The 20,678-nt window shown below is 55.4% G+C and overlaps 3 protein-coding genes across 4 annotated transcripts; all 3 read left to right on the top strand.

Annotated features, from left to right (window-relative positions):
• Positions 1–3,495: 3,495 nt before the first annotated feature.
• On the top strand, positions 3,496–6,434 carry LOC308195004 (uncharacterized protein). Its single transcript, XM_080591715.1, has 3 exons — positions 3,496–4,213; positions 4,299–4,334; positions 4,830–6,434. Exons 1-3 carry the CDS (start codon positions 4,109–4,111, stop codon positions 6,060–6,062), a joined length of 1,374 nt encoding a protein of 457 aa, XP_080447841.1. The 5' UTR covers positions 3,496–4,108; the 3' UTR covers positions 6,063–6,434.
• Positions 6,435–9,053: 2,619 nt separating this feature from the next.
• On the top strand, positions 9,054–11,008 carry IBSP (integrin binding sialoprotein). Of its 2 annotated transcripts, none has more exons than XM_080590558.1 (7): positions 9,054–9,140; positions 9,446–9,557; positions 9,631–9,681; positions 9,808–9,873; positions 10,029–10,091; positions 10,236–10,325; positions 10,421–11,008. In XM_080590558.1, the coding sequence occupies exons 2-7, from the start codon at positions 9,504–9,506 to the stop codon at positions 10,919–10,921; spliced, it is 825 nt and encodes a 274-aa protein (XP_080446684.1). In that variant the 5' UTR covers positions 9,054–9,140; positions 9,446–9,503; the 3' UTR covers positions 10,922–11,008. The 2 variants fall into 2 exon arrangements, with proteins under 2 accessions (XP_080446684.1, XP_080446685.1); XM_080590559.1 differs by having other exon boundaries at positions 9,082–9,140; positions 9,462–9,557.
• Positions 11,009–11,017: 9 nt separating this feature from the next.
• MEPE (matrix extracellular phosphoglycoprotein) lies at positions 11,018–15,056 on the top strand. The gene is made up of 4 exons (XM_080590555.1): positions 11,018–11,607; positions 12,170–12,220; positions 12,391–12,483; positions 12,562–15,056. Exons 1-4 carry the CDS (start codon positions 11,527–11,529, stop codon positions 14,269–14,271), a joined length of 1,935 nt encoding a protein of 644 aa, XP_080446681.1. The 5' UTR covers positions 11,018–11,526; the 3' UTR covers positions 14,272–15,056.
• The last annotated feature ends 5,622 nt before the right edge of the window (positions 15,057–20,678 follow it).

The raw sequence follows: 20,678 nt of genomic DNA on the forward strand, positions 1-20,678 counted from the left end.
CTGCAACCTAGAAATTACTGTTGTGACTCATTAGATGATATCATTTGGAAACTGAGTAATTATATCCTATTCCCCCTTTTATTTGACTTGGGGTGATGTACTCGAGCACTGGTGTGTTTGACAGCTAGGTGACCTTTTAGTGGAGTGTCTGGCTGCATCAAGGATGGCTCCATGGTATAGAAGAGCATGAATTTATTGTGTACCAGAGTTATGCTGGAGGTCCTGATACCTTTGTTTTGGTTCCCCTTTGTGTTGCTAAATGAGCTCTTGAAACAAAGCAAGAAGAGGAAAAGCGGAGAGAAGTGTATTTTTTTGTTGATTAATACACGTGCCCTGCATTGTGTTGCGTAACAGGAAGGACTGAGGACAGGTTTGTTTTTATTGCAACTATCTGCACATTTTTGTGCTTGATACAGCCACAGGCCTTCAGACCTGTGCCCACAAGAGAGTGGTGTTGAGCCATCCATTTGCATACCAGGTACAAGGATTGAATTTACAGGTTTTTTGTATGTAAAGTACAATTTGACCTTGGTGCCAGTTCTGATTCCCAAATAAAATGTGACTTTTCTATCAAATACGCTTTATGCTAATTTGAAATAATATAAATATTTTGAAATTCAGCTGCTTTAGAATATAAAGGAACTGTAAATACACCAGCTGTTGTTTCTGTCATATTATTTCTACTGTATGTGTCCACATGGTTTTTTACTTACTACTGGAAGAAAATAAACCATTTTGAATCTGCTTATAGCCAGGGCTGGTCATTCAGTGTGGATGTGCCTCTCCAAGGTTCCCTAGGTGGTTTGGGGTTGTAGTCTGCCTGGTGGTGCTGACAGGGCTCTGAGTGTAAGTCCTCCTGTTTGTGACTTAGGGTTACAGCTGGTCAGGCACGAAGGGAGGGCTCTAACTTCTGTGCTGGATGATGCACGTTAAGGCTTTGAGCTGGTGAGGTGGCTCTCATTTAGAATATTTGTATGTAAGCACTTGAGACTTTGGAAAGATCACAACCTGTAGCAGCTCATGCGGAAAAATTTGGCCTTCCCTATTGGAAGTAAGTGCTGATAGTGGTTATAATCGATGTGTTTGAATATGTACGTTATTATCATGTGTTCATTTTTGTTCTGTGTACTGGCTCACATTACTACTTGACTTGCTCTTTCCATTTCACCTCAAACAAATGAAAACTGAAATGCCTCCTGAAGGCTCATTGTTTACTGAAATTTGCATACTCTAAAAAAACCTAACTTTTAGCACTGTTTTCTTGAATTTAAAAGCTATGTTTATCCGTCTGAAATGGGTAGTGTCCTGTGCCTGTCTAAATTTACAAGCAGCTCTTAAGTTGGAGCATAATAATAAATGCATATGAACTGACAATGTTTCTTACTTGAGCTATCTCTGGAGAACTTGTCGGGAAAAATATCAACAAAAGATCACTATGATAGGGGCATATCATTAAAAAAGAAAATCAGAGGAAAAAAAATCCTCCTGTGCTCTTTTTAGCTGGTTATTTCATCTTCCTTTCAGGGAAAAAAAAAAGTCAAGCCAGAGGCATACAGACTAGGTGCTTTCAAAGTTGATTTTATGTGCTAGTCAAGGAGTCTGACATCATCGCTTTGTTTTTCCTTACTGAAAAATACTGCAGGAAAGCTGGGAGCAGGTGGGATTCCTTGGGCTTGTCCCTGCAGATGTTGCAGCCCTGGTGGCTGGTGAGCCTGGCGTGGGTGAGCTGACCTGTGCCCTGTGTGCATAAGGCAAAGAACTAGCCCGATGGTTTTCAGGGATCTCATTTGTGTTGATTGGTTCTTTTTTTTTTTTTTTCTTGTATTGTACTTCTCTATTTCATTATCAGTTTTGAATAAAAGCTGTATTGACTGTATTTGTGTGTGTGGTGTTCCTGATAGAGGGGAGAACGGCAGTCAGGGCTCTGCCATCTAGATGTGCTGGCTGTGTGCGGGAAGTGGCTCGGAAATGCTCAGCTGAGGCTGCCCGTATGTGGCTGCTAAATTGGGTTTGGTCCTTTGAGGCGTGATGCACTCGGTGTATTAGAGACTTAAACCCTGTCGCCTCGGAGCTGCTGTGCTGGGCTGTGTCATGTTTGACCACATAGCCTACGCAAGCTGAAATTAAAAGTTTAAAAAAGAGGGAGAGAAATAAACACTGCTCCCAGCCTGGGAACATTTGACTCCCGTTGGGGAGGAGCTATTTTAAAGCGCAGACGGAGGGATGGCTATTTTTGCCCCTCAGCCAGACTGACTCAACTAATGCCCTATACTGTCCAAAGTGTCACGTTGACCAAATTCTTAAAAAGTAGAATAAAACAGAACAAGAAGGGTCCTTCAACCAGCATGAGGCAGACACAGAGGTAAGCTGGAAGGACCTGATCTGTACTGGATCCCCTTGGGGTGAGGTGTGCTGCCATGTGCTTTGCCTTGCTGCCTTATTCAGGCATGCACTTGCATTAACAAGGAGGAGCGGAGGTGGAGGCCAGTGTGGGTAATGTGAGTGCTCTTCCACCACAAGCACCCAAGATGGGCAATGTCCATGTGCAGCTCAAGTTCCTGGTAGTTCTGGTCACTCCAGACACACGGTGCACCTGGAGCCTTCTGGAGAAGCACAAGTATTATGCATCACGTGTAATACCCTGCTGAGTTATGTGCCTTAGCGCTGCCTGTGCATTCTTGGGGGTTTCCAACACATTTTGTGTTAGGAGCAAATGGTGTTTTCCTCCGATGGAGGTGGAGAAGGATCTCAAAATGGCAAGGAGCTGTACTACACTGTCGGTGGGGTGATGGGGGAGACCTGAACTTGTGCAGCCCCATGAAGAGGTGGCGGCTTTGGGCATGGGCAAGACGTGAGCCTGGGCTGGGTGGCCGCACTCACAAGGCCATGGATCGGAGGTGAGGGTGGGTTGAGGTTCCCCAGGTCTGGTGGGGGGGGTTGAGGCCACTTCTGTCCAGCAGACCATGCAGCGCATGGTGTCACTGCCCGGGCACTGCCAGAAACCCTCAGGGCAGCATTTGCCAAGCACATCAGTCCCAAAGTTAGTCCACCCCAAAAAAAACAACCTGAAGGGAATCTTTGTGTACCTGCATGGGTCTCTCTGCACAGAGATGTGAACCGGGTGCGTGAGGGAAATGCTTAGTACTCAGTTCTCACACGGCCTTTTTTTTTTTTTTTCCTAAAGTAAATGTAACAGTGCTTCTGGTTGCATTTTGAGTCACTGCAGGCTTTCTCTTGTCCTCCTGACATTCAAAACTCAGTATTCACACCATTTTTTAGGAGCTGAGGGTGAACAAGAACCACTTCCTGGCTCTGGGCACCAGCACCTTCTGCTGCTCGCCTCCCGGGCCGCATCCTGCTCCTCCAGGCTCTCGCTGGGCTGCAGCAATGCTTCCTGTCCGGCTCCACTGGGCAGAGGTAAATATAGCAGGAGGGCGGCATAATTACAGCAGAGGAAGGCAAGGAGCGTGGCTGCCCTCCAGGTACCCGCGTCACGGGGAGCGGCAATGGTACGTGACTGGGATTTGGGGCACCTCACCCCAAATCACGACCCGATGCGGCCCTGGCTCCTTCCTTGGGGGATTTGCTGCTTGATGCCTGTTTTGGGGGTCCAGTCCCCTTCCCAAGCAGGGGGGATGTGAGAAGTCACCGGGTCCTCAGGGGCCGAGTTAAATACGGGCTGGACACAGGGAGCAAAACAACACATCGTAATTGTTCGAGGTGCCTAAAATAAGGCCGGTGATGCACGCTTGCATCTGGCGGGGGCCAGGGATATAATTTGGTCACAGGTCAAGAGGAAAACACGTCCCACGGTATCTGTGAGGGGAATCGGGTGAGGAGGAGGGGAACGTTGACAGGAGGGGCGCAAATTTAGCAAGGAAAACAGAGCGCAGGCCTGTCAGCTCATTAACGGCCAGCCCCGCCACTTGCCCCCCCCCCCCCCGCCACCAGGAGCTGTTTTTGGGGCCGGCGTCCCGGTGGAGGAAGTGTGGGAGGCCGCTTCCCGCCGACACCTCCGCACCCGGCCCTGGTGCCATTGGCTGCTGGCCGCCCAGGACAGCGGTTAAATGCCGGGGCAGCAGCGTCGGGCCGGCAGCACACGCGCTGCATGCTACCGCACGCGTCCGTGCCTTGGCTGCGTCGCACCGGCAGCAGGATGAAGGCTGCGCTGCTGGCGCTGCTGATGCTGTGGGCTGCGGCCTACGCCCACCCTGTGAGTATCCCCCGCGCAGTCCCCGAGCCCCAAACCCCACTGTTCCTGCCCCCAAATTTATGCGAGGTGTTTTCTTGGTGTTTAGGTGCACAACCACCTCTCCGCGCCCCTGGAGCCTGAGGTAAGGTGCCCGCATCCCGTGGCAGTGGGACGTTCCCCGTGGGGAGTGCTGCTTCTGCTGCGGGTCCAGGAGCTTTGTCCCATCAGTTTAGTTTTTTTAAGCTGCAGGGGCTTCAGCTCAAGTGACCTTGTCTCTCTGTGCATGTCTTCTATTAACCTGAAGCGCTCCACTATGCTTGTGCAAAAAAAAAAAAAAAAAAAAAAAGGAGTTTCTGTGCTTTCAACTGCTGTGGTTTAGGCTACCCTGAGCTCAAAGCCTTCTTATTCATATATCTGTGCATGATGACCTGTCCCATCTCTGCAGGATGATATGGCACCTAACACATAAGGTGACAGTCTCTTGTAATGCCTGGCCCCAGCTAAGAAGGGATGGATTTTTTTCTCCCACCCACAGTAGCAGAGGGGGTGAGGTGGGAAATGCTGTGGGTCCACAGAGGCTTGCATGGCTTAGGAGGCAGCGATGCTCAGGGAACTTACATGCTGTTATTACCTGCAGGAGACGGTGCCGGGGGATGAGGTGAGGGTACTGGGCCCCCTCCTGGGCGGTGGAAGCCTCGGTCACCTTCGTGCCAGCGTGGGGCCAGGGGACGGCGGTGACAGGGACCTCGCTTTTGGGAACCACGTGGAGCAGGACCTTGCCAAGCATGACGGGCTGCCTGCCTGGCCCGCGGACGAGGAGGACGACAGCGGGGACGACACCTTGGACGGTGAAGAGGGTGAAGGGCCCAGCTATGGCACTGGGGATGGTGGAGGACATGGTGGCAGCAGCAGCAGCAGCAGCAGCAGTGAGAGTGCAATGGCCCAGCACCGCTACAGCAGGTACCGTGGCAGCTTCAGGCGGGGAGGGGGCAGCAGCAGTAGCCAGGAGGACGAGGAGGAGAGCGCCGGCTTGGGCGGTGAAGGCATGCAGGGCGATGACCCCTCAGTTTTCGACAATCTAGGCAGAGGGCGACGTGTCCGGGGGGCCTCTATCAGCCCCCGGGAGGATGGGGACAGCCGGTCCCCGGAGGCCGAGGACACTGACTCCACGGAGGACAGCCCCTCAGCTGAGGAGAAGAGCAACTCGCAGGAGGACAGCCAGGCCAGCAGGTCTGGGGAGGACGAGGACAGCCACGATGAGGACAGGGATAGCCCCTCCAGGGAGGCCTCAGATGAGGAGGCCTCAGATGAGGAGGCCTCAGATGAGGAGGCCTCAGATGAGGAGGCCTCAGATGAGGAGGCTAAGGAGTCCACAGAGTCTGCAGAGGATGGCTCAGAGGAGGCAGTGAGCACACCAGAGGGGCGCAGTGGCAGCAGGGAGGAGCGGGCGTCCCCTGAGGACAGGAGCGCACCATCTGACCTCGACAGCGAGGAAGAGCAGAGCAAGTCCAGGGAGGAGGAGGAGGAGAGTAAGTCTACAGAGGACAGCTTGGAATCAGAGGAGGATGGGAACGGCTCCAAACCTGATGAGGATGCTCCGAGTGCATCGGCCGAGAGCCACAGCGCATCCCCGGAGGGCAGTGACGAGGACGACGAGGATGAAGACAACACAACAGGCGAGGACAGCACATCCACAGAGAGCACCAACAGTGCGTCCCCAGAGGACAAGGATGATGAGCAGAGCCACTCCCAGGAGGACGCCAGCTCTCCGCGCAGCCTGGGCAGCGAGAGCCGCAAGCGGCGGCTGGACGCCTACCGCAGGAAGCCAGCTGCTGACTATGATGACAACGACTGCCAGGATGGGTACTGACAGCGGCACATAACTTTTTGGTTGTGTGGACAGGTCAGCTTCCTCCAGGGAAGATGCTATGGACAAAATGGGTGAGGGCTGGCCATGTGGGGCAGCCACTTATGAGGGGGTTGCTGGACACGGGTAAAACCCAAGTTCTGCATTGCAAGCAGATGCGTCCTGGCACTCTCCCTAAAACTGCCCACCTGTGCTGCACGGGGAGCCGTGCGTGGAGTGTCACACCACGTCAGGATGAGGTGTATGTAATATTTTGTAAGAAATGTACAGAAAGCATTCTATTGTATCCTTTTTGTGTCAATGGCACTTACCTTTTCGAAACTGAAACATATCCTGTGTACGTTTTCATCAACATTAAAAAAACATCAGACCCCACTGCTGTTGGCTTTGCTGCTTTTCTTTCCCAGAAGGCTGCGGGGGGGGGGGGGGAGGGAGCTGCTGGGCAAGAAGGGGTTAACCCAAACCAGGCTCTGCCCCCAGCTGGGTGAGATTTGGGGTAGAAAAGCAGGAAATGGGCTGGGCCGTAGGAAGGTTGGGGCTATGCTGTAAGGTGGGCAGGTTGGTTTGGGGTGCCTTTTTGCCATTTTGGGCACAAATCTGAGCTGCAGAGGGGTGCCGGGCGGGTGCCTCATGTGCCAGGCTGCAAGGTTCTCACGCGCAGCGGGAAGAGGCACTGCTTTATTTTATTGCAGCTGCAGGGAGCGGGTTTCTGGAGGAAGAGCTGAGTCTGGAGAGAAGAGGAGAGGAGGCACCACCTGCTGCTGCCAGCCGAAACCCGGTGCTGTGCCATCTGCAAAGCACAAGGCAGCGCACGAGGTCCGTTACGGCGCGCAGCACCCCTTACAGTGCACGCACCCCCAGAGCCTTCCTCTGCAAAAGTAAAACGAGCACCTGAGCTGGAAAGGGCATGCTGTACGCAGTCAGGTGGTTGGTGGCGAGCGTCGAAGCCCATCCGTACGAGTTGCACGGTGACTGATTGGTGTGGGTTTTGGCACTGTCCTCCTGACGTAGCAGCTCGGCCACACACCGCACGCATTGCAGCCCTGCGCTGCTGCTGCTGGCGCGGGCAGCATCCGACAGGTTCGGGTTTGCGACAGCTCCGTGATTGCGTTTCATGGACCTGCCCTGTTTCCGTGTCCCTGCATTTCGGGAGCATGCGTTGCAGCCCCAGTCGTTGCCTGCTTTTAGCTGGGTGCATAAATAGCATTAATTCCTTTGATGTGGTTTCGTGCCTCAGAGAAAATGGGAAATAATATGAAATGTGTGTTTGCAGTGGGCTGATGCAAGCATTTGGGTGCTAATACCTTAGCCAGATACCTGAAGAGTTTTAGGTGCTCTCCCCTCCTGCTTTTACTCTAAAATTGACAGCTTGCTGAAAAAACAGCCAGCCCCATGCCCGGCCGATGGGCTTTGGATCTGGGGGCACATGCCGCCCTTCTCCCTGCCACCTCCCGTGTCGAGTGAGCTTCTGCCTGTGTTTGCTTTACTTATTTTTGGTGCTGAGGTTTCCTGCCAGAATAGCTGCAGGGCGAGGAGATGGGACGGCACCGCCTTGCCGCGCTGCAAAAATACCAATTACAGGCGGGAACGTGCCGCTTGGCACCAGGATGGGGCGTCCCGGTGCGAGCCCCGAGGCGCGTGTCCTGTGGGGCAGAGCTCAGGGGTGCCTTCCCCATCCTCCTCCTCATACTTCTCCTCCTCCTTGGGGCTCCAGGGGGTCCGGTCTCCCAGCCCCATGTTCGTCATCGCCTGCAGTAATGAGCCCATTGTGGAGCCCCGGGTGTTGGGTTGCGGCACAGCGAGCCCCACGTGCGCCATCGCGGGTGGCATCAGGGGACGTGGGGACACCGGGGCTGGCTGGTGCCGGCTCTGCCCTGCCAGCTAAACTTAGGTGTGTGGGCACACGGTCATTATCCCCCGGCTTTTTTAGGGATTTTGGGTGAAATCAGCACTTTTAGAGTCAAAGTTCTTTTTTTAAAAGGCAGTGTCCCTCTAATTACATTACGGGTCGCCTCCTGCAGCCCAGCTCTGATTAAATTTAAACTCCAACCTGGGCAAGCTGTGCCTGTCCCCATCCCCACCTAGCCCTATTTTTTTTTTCCCTCTTTAACAGAGAGCACTGCAATGGCTTTGGAAAAATGTATTGTTTATATATTGTTGTTATATATATATAATTTTTTTTTGCGGGTTTTCCTGGCCCAAGGCTCTGGCCGAAAGCTGTGGCCAGCCCTGCTGCTCCCTTGTAATTATGGCTGCAGCAACACCGTGGGCTTTGAAGCCCGCTGGGCACATGCAGCTCTGCCCCACAGGCACATGCTTGCCACCGGGGCCACCGGTCCCCTGGGTGGCCGTGAGGGACCTCTCCGTCCCCTCAGATGTGGGAACGGTGGGAGCCCTTCCCCAACATCTCCGTGCTGATGTGGGGATGAAGGCAAGGACAAAAAAACAATGCCTCACCCGTGCGGTCCCGACCTGGGGACAAGCTGACGGGAAGCGTTTCATCTCCAGCCCCATCCCACCTCACACGGGAGCAGGCTCTGCGTTTTTTATTACACTTCTGTCCCAGGCAGTGAGTTCACCAAGGGCTTCTCCAGGCAGCCCCATCCGTCAGGACTCAGCATTTTTTTGGTCCATGCTTTCGCTTTTTCTGGACCGTGGAAGCTGGGCCTCTGAGATTGCCATTTATTTATTTATTTTGGTTGTTTTACAGAAAAAAACAGCAGCAGAGTTTCCCAAAGAGGGAGGCAGCAGTAGCAAAAACAAAACAACAACAAAAAAAAAAACACCCCAAAACCAGAATTCCCAATATTTATTTTAACCGAGGCCCAGGACATTATTATACCCTCCAGCCATGGCCAGACCCTCAATTAAGTGCAGCGGCACATCCCTCCTGGCATCAGCACGAGGCTGGCCATTGGCTTGAAGAGATTTGGGGGTTTTCTGGGCGGGCAGGGCCAGGGCAGGGCGGCGACTGTCTGGGGGGGGAAAGGGGGGGCCCGCGGCCGCCTTATATCCCACAGGGCAGCAGCTGTGGGAAATCAGTGCCGGCCGACTCGCTGGGAGCCCCGGGTGCTGCAGAGCGTGAGTTTTTTCTGTTTGGGGTTGCATGGATTTAATGTGTTTTGGGGGGCTGAGGGGGGGCATGGGGTGTTTTCAGCTGTTGTATGGCTGTATGAGATGGCTTGGGGATATGGGTTGGCTGCCTTCCACCCAGGATGGCAGCAGCATCCTGCTGGCGATGGTGGGGATGCAGGGTAGGGACCGGCACCACTGACGCCATTCATGGGGACACAGCTCCTCCAAGCAGTACCCCGTGTTTTTAGGAAGGGGTTGGCTGGGCATGGGAAGTGCAGATGCCAATGTCCCCTCTGCCTTTTGGGGCATAGCTGTGGTGTTCCCCAGGCACGGCACCAGCCTCTGCCTCTTCCCGCTGCTCCCGGCACCATGAGGACAGCGCTGCTGCTCGCCTGCCTGCTGGCCATGGCCTCCGCCTTCTCGGTGAGTGTGGGGACCATGGGGGGACCCTGACCTGCCCCACCCCGGGCTGACACCAACGCAGCCTTTCCCCCAGGTGAAGAGCTGGCTGCGGCGAGTGGGGGCGGACGACTCGGAGGAAAACGCGGTAGGGTCGCGCCGCGGTGGTGCCAGCGTTAGCGGGGTCGCTGCATCCCTCCCCGAGTGATGGGGATCTGCAGCGGGGGCTGACCCCAAGCAGTAGGGCTGATCCCCTCCTTCCTTTCCCCTGCAGGTGTTCAAGAACCGTCGCCAGTACTACCTGTACCGCTACGCCTACCTGCCGCAACAACGCTACCAGGTGGGTCCACTGGGGGCTTCACGGGCATCTCAGCCCCACACCTGGGGGTTTTGCCCCCAAAATGCCCCCGCACATCCACACCAGCACCCGCAGGTCTGAGGCCGTGGGGCTCATAACACTGATGGGACCCAGCAGCACGTTCTTCACCTCTGTAGGGCAGCGACTCCTCGGAGGAAGAGGGGGACGGCTCGGAGGAAGAGGAGGAGGGGGAAGGTGGGGTGAGTACTGGCCATAGGGGGCCCTCCAGCCTGGAGAAGAAAAAACACAGAAATCTGGGGGACTCACACCCACACATCATTGGATTTGGGGGGGGGGGGGGGCGGGGAATGCAACTGACGCTGTGTCCCCTCCTGTCCCCACAGGTACCGTCCCACCCAGGAACCCAGGTGGCAGGCGAGGGGGTGGCCCCTGGGGACGGCGGGCTGGGGGGGGATGCTGCATACCCCCAAAAGGTGAGCTCAGGGGGGCGGGGGGATCAGTGTATGGCCTCCAAAGTTGGGCCCTCTGAAATGCACAGCTGATGCTGGGTTATTCCTTTGTGCTGCAGGGCTGTAAGGGGGCCCCGAAGGGCAAGGGTGGGGATGAAGACAGCGATGAGGAGGAAGAGGAGGAGGAGGAGGAGGAAGAGGTAGAGGAGCAGGAGAGCAGCGTCAATGGGACGAGCACCAACACCACAGCGGGGACGGAGGGGCCCCATGGCAATGGCACCGCGGCAGCCGAGGAGGAGGAGGAGGAAGATGAGGAGGAGGAGGAGGAAGAGGAGGAAGAGGAGGAACCTGAAGCAACCACTGTGGCTGCCACCACCGGGCTGGTCGAGGCGACCACGGCAGGCGACGGGGAGCACACTGAGGCCACCACGGCTGAGGAGCAGTGGGAGTACGTGGTGACGGCTGGGGGCCGCGGGGACGAGGGCCCCACCGAGGGCAGCTACGGGGATCACGAGGGTTACGCACGTGGGGACAGCTACCGGGCGTACGAGGATGAGTACGGCTACTACAAGGGGCATGGCTACGACGTCTACGGCCAGGATTACTACTATAGCCAGTGAGCGCAGGAGCGCTTGGGATCGCGCAGCAGCCACCTCCCATTTTCTGTGTATCTCACCAACCCAAATGCAATAAAGCAACTGAACGGAGCTGGCTCGTGAGGCGTGGTTTGCTTCTGGATGAGCGTTTCGGGTCAGCAGGAGCGGCTGCAACCCTGGGGGGTGGACGCCAGCATCAGGTCCAAGGGTCCCTGCGTGGCCCTGGTGTTCCCACGGCAGGGCTGGCCGGGTGCCAGGCTGCGAGCCGCGCTAATTATCGGGCAATTGCAGCCCCCAGGGACAGATATTTATACACCGTGCTTTCTGTTTGCGCGGCCAGGTGGAACATTTGATAGCTGCCTGCCACCACAGGCTCATTTTTAGATGGAAATTACTCCCCCCCTCCCCAGCCCAGCGTCCGCAGGCGCTCCCAGCCCTGACAAATGGCCCTGGGCAGGAGCTGATTGGCTCTGGGCCCCCCCTGGGCAACTTTAAATTTCAGCCAAGGGCACAGAGCCCCCAGCGTCGCCTGCAGGGACCAGCCTCTGAGGAGCACAGGTAACCCCCCCTGCCCTACTGCCCCTGGGGCCACCCGCCCACACCACAGGTGCAGAGCCCTCCACGGGGTGATGCTGTGCCCCCAGAAGCCGCCCAGGATGCGTGCAGCCCTCCTCTGCCTCTGCCTGCTGGGCGCCGTGCTGCCCACGCCCGTGAGTATGGTGCTGCCCACTGGGAGCAACCCACCGAATAGCCCCGTCCCCTGCCCCGTCCCACATCCCATCTAATATCCCAAGGAGCATCCCATCCAGTATCCCATCTAATACCCTATTAACTACCCTCTTGAATACCCCATTGAATACCCCATTAACTATCCCATCAAATACCCCATTAAATGTACCTTCGAATACCCCATTAACTACCCTATTAAATTCCTCATTAACTGTCATATCAAATGCATCATTTATACGTCAAATATCCCATTGAATACTCCATTAACTGCCCCATTGAATACCCCATCCAATACCCCATTAACTATCCCATCGTCTACCCCTGTAGCTAAGCCATTAAGTACCCCATCGAATACCTCATCTATTACCCCATTAACTTCCCCAGTGACTACCCCATTAACCACCCCAGTGACTACCCCATTAGTGATCCCATTAACCCTGCTAGTGCTGTGGCAGCAGAGCCCGCAGCACCACTCAGATCCGCTTACCCCACGCAATCCCGGGTACCAGGCTGCAGCTCCCACTGGTGTTTTCCTGCCCACAGGTACCGCTGCCACCGGCCAGGGTGAGTGGGAACTGCGTTGGACAGCACCGGGTAGGTCAGGCCATGCCAAAAAGCACATGGAAAATTGGGAAATGAAGCCAGGGGACATGGGACGCATGAGCCCGGGAGGCATGTGAGGGAGGTGGTTGGAGCGGAACCCCACTGCAGGGAAGCTTCTGCCACCATTTTTAGAAGGAAATTATTTTTCCCTCTCCCCCCAGATACTGTTGAAAGGCTGCAACACCAAGCATGGCTTCTACATCTTCAAATATGTGTACTCGTTTTCCACACGGAGGAACCAGACGCAGATAAAGGTGAGAGGTGCCGGGGGTGGTGTGGGACCCCGGGGTGCGCCCACTGCCCCATGCCCACCCTCCCCCTGCCCCCCACAGAAGGAAGAGGCTGATGAGCAGAGCGCTGTCCCCGTGCACCAGCCAGGAGAGGAGGATGGGGAGGCTCCGGTGCGAGGCAGCGGAGGCCGCTATGCGCTGGAGGATGGGTACAGCCCCAAGCCTGAAAACCGCAGCACCCCGGGTAGCCGCAGGGAGAGCCATGCTCCACGCCTGGGTGCCAGCACGCATGTGGGTCCCACCTTGGCTAGCTCGGAGGGCAGTGGTGACATGGATTTGGTGTCGCTGGAGGAGGTCAACGGTGGCGAGGACATCCTCCTGCAGAGCATCCGCCCTGGTGGCCCCCGTGGGGACAGCGATGGAGGGGATGGGAGTGATGGTGGTGTGTGGGGGGTCCTGGTGGACAGGGCTGTGACAGCTGGGCGGGAGAGGGTCTCGGCTGCCAGAGGGGCTGGGGACGAGGGCAGCGGCGATGTCACCACGCCTGGCCGAGGGCGGGCAGGCAGCACAGGTGGCATGGGGACAGGACGCGCCGCTGTCAGCTCTGTCACCGAGAAGGAGGAGGACGTCCACATGGACGCCGAAGGCGTGGATGAGTTTGCGTACATTCCCGATGTGGGTGCCATCACCATCACCAGGGGGCTGCCGGGCAGTGCTGGTGTCACAGAGATCACCCCAGAGGATGAGGTGAAGATCTTCATCGGGAGGGCTAACATCCACATGGGTGAGCACGGTGGCACCCCGGGCAGCACCAGCGCTAGCAGCGAGGATGGCGCCATCCCCACCGTGGGGACCACTGGGCCCTGGGGGCAGCCTGAGGGACTGGCCGCCACAGACACCCCACGCCACAGGGACAGCATCACCAGCAGCCCTGGGGGTGGCCGTTCCACAGAGAATGATGGGAGCGGTGCCACCGCTGTCCCCAGTGGACTAGGGTTGATGGTCCCCATCCCTGAGGGAAGCACCAAGGGTGACGTTACTGTCACCACAGTGGTCAACAGCCATGGGGACCATGGCGACAAGGTGAGAGGTGAGGGGCCAAGGTCCAGGGGGAGGCCTGCTGTCACAAGCGGGGGTGCCAGCAGCATGGCATCCTCAGGACTGACCACAGGGGACTGCAGCACCACTGCCAGCACACTGGCTGGGCACACAAGCAGGAGCGCCGTTGCAGGGCAAGGAGGCAGCGGGGAGGTGGGAACGGCATCCCCAGTGAAGGACGGGCCCAAGGCCCGGCTGAAGGAAGCTGAACTCGGAAAGGCGGTGAGGACGGAGGCAGCGTCATCACCCAGGAGGGCAGCGGCGAGGCTGGCCTCTGGCAGAGCCCACACAGGGGATGCCGTTGGGACCGCCGCCAGAGTGCCGGGAGCCCCCAGGCTGCGGGGCAGCCCCCGAGCCCGGGCCCAGCACCCCGAGGGCAGCAAGGCATCGCCCTCGGCCTCAGCAGGGGGCTTCGTCCACCTGCATGGAGGCCGGAGGCTGGTAGGTCTTGCGGCGCTGGAGCGCTCCAGGCAGCTGGACCAGGTGAGGCACGCCGACGAGCTCCACCTGCACCAGCGGGCCCTGTACAGCCTCGGCGGGGTAGGGGGCAGCCCCCCGATGCCCCCCCGCGCCCACGCCGGCCGCTGGAGCGCCGACAGCAGCCAGTCCTCGGAGGGGGAGCGAGGCAGCCGCAGCGGGAGCGGCGAGGAGGACGGGTGGGGTGCCCGGAGGGGGGCGGCGCGGTTCCACCATGGCCCCTCTGGTCCTCTCTAAGGTGCCACCAGTGTGTGTCCCCCCCTCCCGCCACCCCAAAAATCAGCAGTGTAACAAAGCGCGCGCTCGGCGGCGGCGTAGCAAAACGGTGAGGAGAGCCCCGTGTCCTCCAGCCTCCAGCACGATGCTGAAATAAAGGCATTTCTGTCACTGAGGCTCTGCTGACTTTTGTGCTCACACTGGGGACTGGCGTGCCATGCGGAGCCCCGCAAGCAGCCCCCCCGGACGCGATTCCTACCCGTCCGTCACCCATCGTGTCCCTGTGCTGTCCACTGGCGAGAGCTGGGCACCATCTAGTGGGAAAAGGCTTTTGGAGGGAGAGCAGCCAGGTGCACGTGGGCAGCTGTTTATTTGGGTAAATGCTTATGGGAGGAATGTCAGCCACGGTGGATTTCCAGCGATGTTTAGCGTCTCGGCCCCCTGGCACACGGGGTGCAGAGGCTTTTGGCAGTGGCCTCAGCAGCAGAAAACCCCAGGTTTTGCAGCTTCAACCTCTCCCCAGGCCCTGATGCAGCTGTTCCTGCCTGCAGCATGCACAGCTGTGCCGGGAGGAGCCCGGCCCTTCATCAGGGACACCCTGCCCCACAGCTATTTAGCGCCTGAGGAAGCACCATTGCTCTTTTGGGGAGGGCAGCGGCAGCAGCTCCTCATCCTGGCATGGCCACCAGCCTGTTTGCAAGCCCCACCTGGAAAGATGAGGTACCATGGCCACTGGAGCTGGTGGGGCCGCCATCACCCAGCTACTGATGGTGCCTTTGTTTTAAAGTCAGGAGCACCCCAAAAGTGTGAGACGTTTGCTCTGTGCTCTCCATGCAGCTCTGCTTGCTGTTGTTCTTGGTTGCCTGCTCGCTCCGCATTAACACGGATGCGGCGATGCCACAGCTCTTGTGGTGGGAAACCTCTTGTCCTGCCCTCCTGGGTCTAGAGGGGTTGGAGAAATGCTGCAAGCAGATGGCGGTGGGGTTTTGGATAATTGTAATTAATACCCAGGCTGTTTCAGCTCCAGAGGTGTCTCTGAAGGGCTCCCACCTGCCTTGTGCTGGGCCTTGTAGGAAGAGTCAAGCCTTCTTCCGCTCCTCATGCAGTTGGTGTGGCAGGCAGAGAGTTTCAGGGTTTCCTGGCACCACAAGGAGGTAGCACAGCCTTTGCCACGCAGCTCCAGGCACCAAGAGCAAGGTCCCTGACCTTCAGGGGAAATCACTCCCATTTTGGGGGTGTTTTTGCCATCTCACGCGCACCAGAGGAAGCCAGGATGGGCAGCAATGTTGCTGGGGCTGCTCTGTCAGCAAGCAACGGGGCCGGAGCTGGCACGCTGACCTTGCTGATGGCACTGAGGAAACATGATTCATGAGCCAGGAGGCTGCTGGAAAATCGCACATTACCGAGATGCTGCAGTCTGTCACACCTCTGGAGTGGCTCAGAAGTTATTTGTGTTTTCTTGCCCTTCGGTACCTTGAGGTGCAAGGTCGGAGCTCAGCTCCTCTGGGGTCTGGATGCTTCTCCAAAACACGCGGGTGAGGCTGGTGCTTGCCCTGGGTGGCTTTTTTTGCACGCCTTGGTGGTGACGGTGACCAGGAGGGAGGGCAGGGCATGCATCTCAGCATCCCTGCCTGCTTCTGAAGCATGGCTAGACCAGTCGCGGCCTCCACAAACGCAGCTGAAAGGGGATTTTGCTGCTAAATGCTTGCTGGAAGCACCAGGTCCTTGGGAAAACCCTTGCTGAGCCAACACTGAGTCAGTGTTCTGTAACACAGTAACCTCCTGGACCTAATGGGCCAGAACATGGTAAAACAGACGCAAGAGGGACGCCTTTTGGGTGACTGACTTTCAGCAGGAGCTCGTGCTTCCAGAAGCTCTCAGGCTTTGTCCTGTGGTCTTTGTGCAGTTCCCTGGAAATCAAAATATTTGCCTGCTTGGTTCCTCTCTCTTACCTTTCTCCTCCACTGCTGCTCTCATTTCAGAAAACACGTCTTGGATCTCAGCACTCCTTGCACGAAGGCCAGGGAGAGGCAGTGACTGTGAGGAGGGCCGATTCTGGTTGCTGCCCAGAATTGGGCGGATTTTGGGAATTCTGCAGGAGTATCTCATGCCCCGGTGCACGCCACGTGCGGATTGTCAGGACTGGTGTTTGTACACAAGTTTTACAACTACTTGAGATCAGAAAGGGGTTTGTCATGTCGAGCAGTGGCTCACGAGCACACGCGTGTTGTGGCACATGTTTACTCTGTGGAAAATTGCATTTATAGACTGGGGGGAACAAGCTGCTCTCAGAGAGCCAGCTGTCATTATAGGTTATGGCAGCCCTTCCCAGACCACTGCCTTAAACAGGAAGGCAGAGAGACGTCTGCCCTCTCTTCAGTTTTACAAACCAAACCCATCACAGTGTTTTGAAATGCTCAAACCAGAGCTCAGAATAACCCCATTCTTGTGCTTCGGTTTGTATGTGCAATTATACCTCGCGACAGGAAGAAAACCATGTTAATTACATTTCACAGAAAACACGTTTCTCTTCTGCTTTCCTAGACTGTTCTGCAGGGAGATTACTGTGTTGAAATGAAAACACAAACAAGCCAACCAACCGCTGTTTTCATTGGAAAGCCCAGTTTCCCCCCTGCCACTCATCAGAGTAGGCTCTGCTCGGATGAAGAGATTTCCTGGAGAGTAACAGTTGAACAACCTGCAGGAAAAATGCTCCTTCTGGGCACTGCTCTCTTCCAGACCCTGTTTTCAGCTTTTTAACACCAGAGCGTTCCTAACACCTTTCCCACTGGAGGCTTGGCTACCTGGGCAGCCTGCTGGGGTGGGTAGCTGGGAGGAGAAGACCAAGACACGAGTGTGGTGTGGGTGGTGGAACTGGTGCTCATCAGTGTGGTTTTTAAAGAATAATGGCTTTAATGTGCAATAACACCAATACAGGAGGAGTAAGTGGAGAAGAGCGAACAGGAGAGTTAGCGAGACTTAGTGGAGCATTGTGTACTGTTTAAGTGGGGGCATCTTGAAAATGCTCCGGAGCACCAGAGGGTACGATCCTTTGAAATGCAGCACAGGTGGACACCTCTTAGCCAAGGGCTAAAAAAATATGTGCTGGAATGCCTTGTGCACGGCTGAAAAAAATGAAAAATTAACCCCAACATGTGTGACAAAGGTGCAAGGTCTTAGAAGTAAGCCATGGCCACTGCGATGGCGAATAGGAGAAATGCTCACAGCACATCTGCTGGATGGCAGGATTTGGCCCAACGCAAGCTGTTGGGCTTGGGTTCCTCGTGCCCCCACTAATTGCTGCGTGTGGATGGTGTGGGGCAGCGGGTGCAGACGGGCTAATTGTCCACAGGCCGTGTGGTGGTGAAACAGGAGCAGCCCTGCTGTCTGAGGCTTCAATTTGCAGCGTCTGCACAGCCCACGTAACAGAAAGCCGCCCAACACACAGTCCCTGCGTGTATGAATGCAGCTTTTCCCCACCGAAGTCTATGGGGAGGACTTCCCGCTAGAGTTTAGAAGTGATGGCCACAGAAAGCAATTAGGTGGCCAGGTTTCTGTTTGTTCTGCTGTTCTGTATCTGTGGGGTTTGCTGCCAGTATCCATGCTGATGGGAAATCAGTGTGCTGGGAGAAATGCTGGCATAGCTGTGGGTTGAGAGTGAGATCTGAGCACCTCTGGGGCTTCTGTGCCCCATCTGATGTGTGGGCAGCACGGAGCTGGGGCTGACAAAAAAAAAAAAAAAAAAAGGCGAACTACCATTTCTCTTATAGATGGCTCCTTTCTTTCATACCTTACCTAGGACCTGATAGCTGCACGACCCGTGAGGAAATGTGTGTCCTTTGAAGCAGCACTGCGAGGTCGGGCCTGCACAGAGCCACGATGAATCTGACCCGTGCTGAAAGCGATGTGAGTTACACGCTACAACATCAGGGTGGGAAGGGTTGGTAAACATCGAGTTGAATGAAAGGCTAGTTCAAAGAGTGGTTTCCATTAGGATTTTGATACTACTGTGTTTTGGTTATAGTCACCTTTGGTGGAAAATCAATGTAATTGCAATCATTTTAAGAGCCCAGACCATCCAGCAGGCATGTCTTTGGAAAAGGGTGACTCAACTGGAAAAGCAGCCGTGCTGCCCTGCAGTGAAACTCACAGTGTTTGCCAAAAAGCCACAGGGAGTGTTCTCTGCACAGCCCACCTTGTCCTGCTCTTGCTCCTGAGACCTGGTCCCACTTGTCCTCCTACGTGAATCTGTGAAATGGTACAAATGCTGTGTTACCCTGCAGCCTCCCGTGATGGCAGTGACCTAGCAGAGAGGCAGGGCGGCTGGGTCCGGGAGGTTGGAAGGTATATCTGAAAACAACCACTGTGTCTGCTTGGGGTGCAAGCAGAGGAGATGCCCACACCCATGACTACTTGTGGGAATTCGTCCCTCCTCTTCCCATCTTCTCTCAAGCAGGGGGCTTGGGTTATTTGCATTAGGTCTTCTGACGTACTGTACAGGAGCATGCTCCAGGTCTCTCTCTTGTTGCTGTGATTTTCCATTTGTTTTGTAGCTTCCGTGTGACTCAGAACTCCAGAATTTCATTTGGGACAGAAAGGGGAACGTAACTTATTAACCGCATGTGGATGTGTTTCTATGTGCACACCTGTGTGCATGCACGGCCGTGGCTGAGTCCAAGCGCAGCAGCGTTGCAGGAAGCTCGCTCCCATCGTGCTCCCATCGTGCAGCCCTGGATATAATCGTGCCTCCTGTTTCAAAACAGCAAAAATACCTTGTGTGTGCCCCTGCATACCAGAGCCTGCCCAAGGGAGCTCGGCACCTTTTGGCAAATGCTGAACACAGAAGAACACTCTTGCCAGGGTTTGTTAATCTGAGCAGCATTGCTGACCTGCACCTTGCTCTGCGTTTTGCTGTAGCCACCATCTGATTTTTTATTTTTCCTCCTGCTTTTCACATCCATATGCTGCTGCTAGGGTGGTGCAGGAGGGTGAAGCACTGGGGAGCTGTGTGGGTCAGGTGCTGCTGCGTCAGCGCTACTGAAGGTGCAGGTGCTGGTGTTTCTGCTGCCCCTCAGGGGCACAGTCAGTGCTGCCCAGCAGCTCTGCCACCGCCCCCCGTCCTGAGATGAGACCAACCGAGCTCCCAAAAACCATCTTGCTTCCTCCTGTTGTCTAATCGATGGCTTAGACGTGAGTTAGGCTGTGTTTCAACATCAGTTATTTTGGGTACAACAGATCAAATTTCTCCATACAGAACGGATGTTGCTTCCCAAAATTGCTTGTCATCTTCTGTGCTCACATTTTCCATGGGTGAGGAGAAGTCACTTGACCTCTTGGTGATAAACAAGGCTCTGTGAGCAAACTGCACTTCTGGCTTGTTATTTATTGGCCTGTAATGTTGTTCCTAATGCAAAGATCCCTGATGCTGCCTATGCCTCTCCAGGACTGGTTGTCCTGGTGGCTGTCCCTTCTTGCTGTTTGCTTTCGAGCCTGCTCATTAACCGAGTTTCTTAGACTTCCCTTTCCTCTAGTTAATGTATAGCTCCAGTGCACTTCCTGCTTTGCATCCCTATGCCAACCACAGTTTGCCATTTATTCTGTCAAATTTATAGCTGTAAGCTCAACCGATAATCTTTCTAGGTAGCCACTATGAATTATGTGCAAAATGTTATTTCCTAAATCTGGATGTGATTATCTTTTTTTTTTTTTTTTTCCCAAAAAAACACTCCCTTCCTAAGGGTGCTGGAAAGCAAGGAAGGAGAGCAGGAGCTTGTCCTTCCCGCGTGGCAGGCTGCTGGGGGAGCAAGTATACGATTAGGAAACTGAATCTGTCCCTTGACTTGCTGGATGGCAATATCTCTCTTGGGTGTGAGTGACTACTTTCCATTCCATCAGAAAAAAAAATAAATTACATTCATAATTTTTTTAACACAATTTTAGGTAGAACAGGAGGAGAAAGTGCTGGATGTGAGGGATGTTCTATACTGGCTCATTGCTTGCGCATGGTGTTGGAGGTGTTTGTCCCGATGCTAATTAAAACAGGTTGCCCTGATGAGCAGGAGCTGTCTTGCCTTTCCAGCCTGGAGCTGAGCCTCTGGCGGGGAGCCTCTCCCGACTCGGGCAGGACGCCTTGACCCTGGCCTGATGGTTTTTGGTTCTCCCACAAAATCAGATCAGCCTCTCTACCAAGCTACTTCCTCTCCAAACCCAGTCCCCAGGTCTCTAATTTCCTTTCACCGGGTCCTTGAGAGGATTTTTCCTCCCACTCCGCGTGCAGTGCCCAGGAGAGATGTTTGCTTTCACACTGACTCAGTGCTGCATCCGTCCCCTTCCCACCACAGCGGCCCCAGACTGAAAACCATGAAAACTGCTCACAAAAAAAACTGACACCGTGCGAAAGCAGGGTGGTTTCTGGTGCTCAGCCCAGG

Source organism: Anser brachyrhynchus (assembly GCF_964034855.1).
Source record: "Anser brachyrhynchus genome assembly, chromosome: 4".
In the NCBI taxonomy this organism is placed as follows: Eukaryota; Metazoa; Chordata; class Aves; order Anseriformes; family Anatidae; genus Anser; species Anser brachyrhynchus.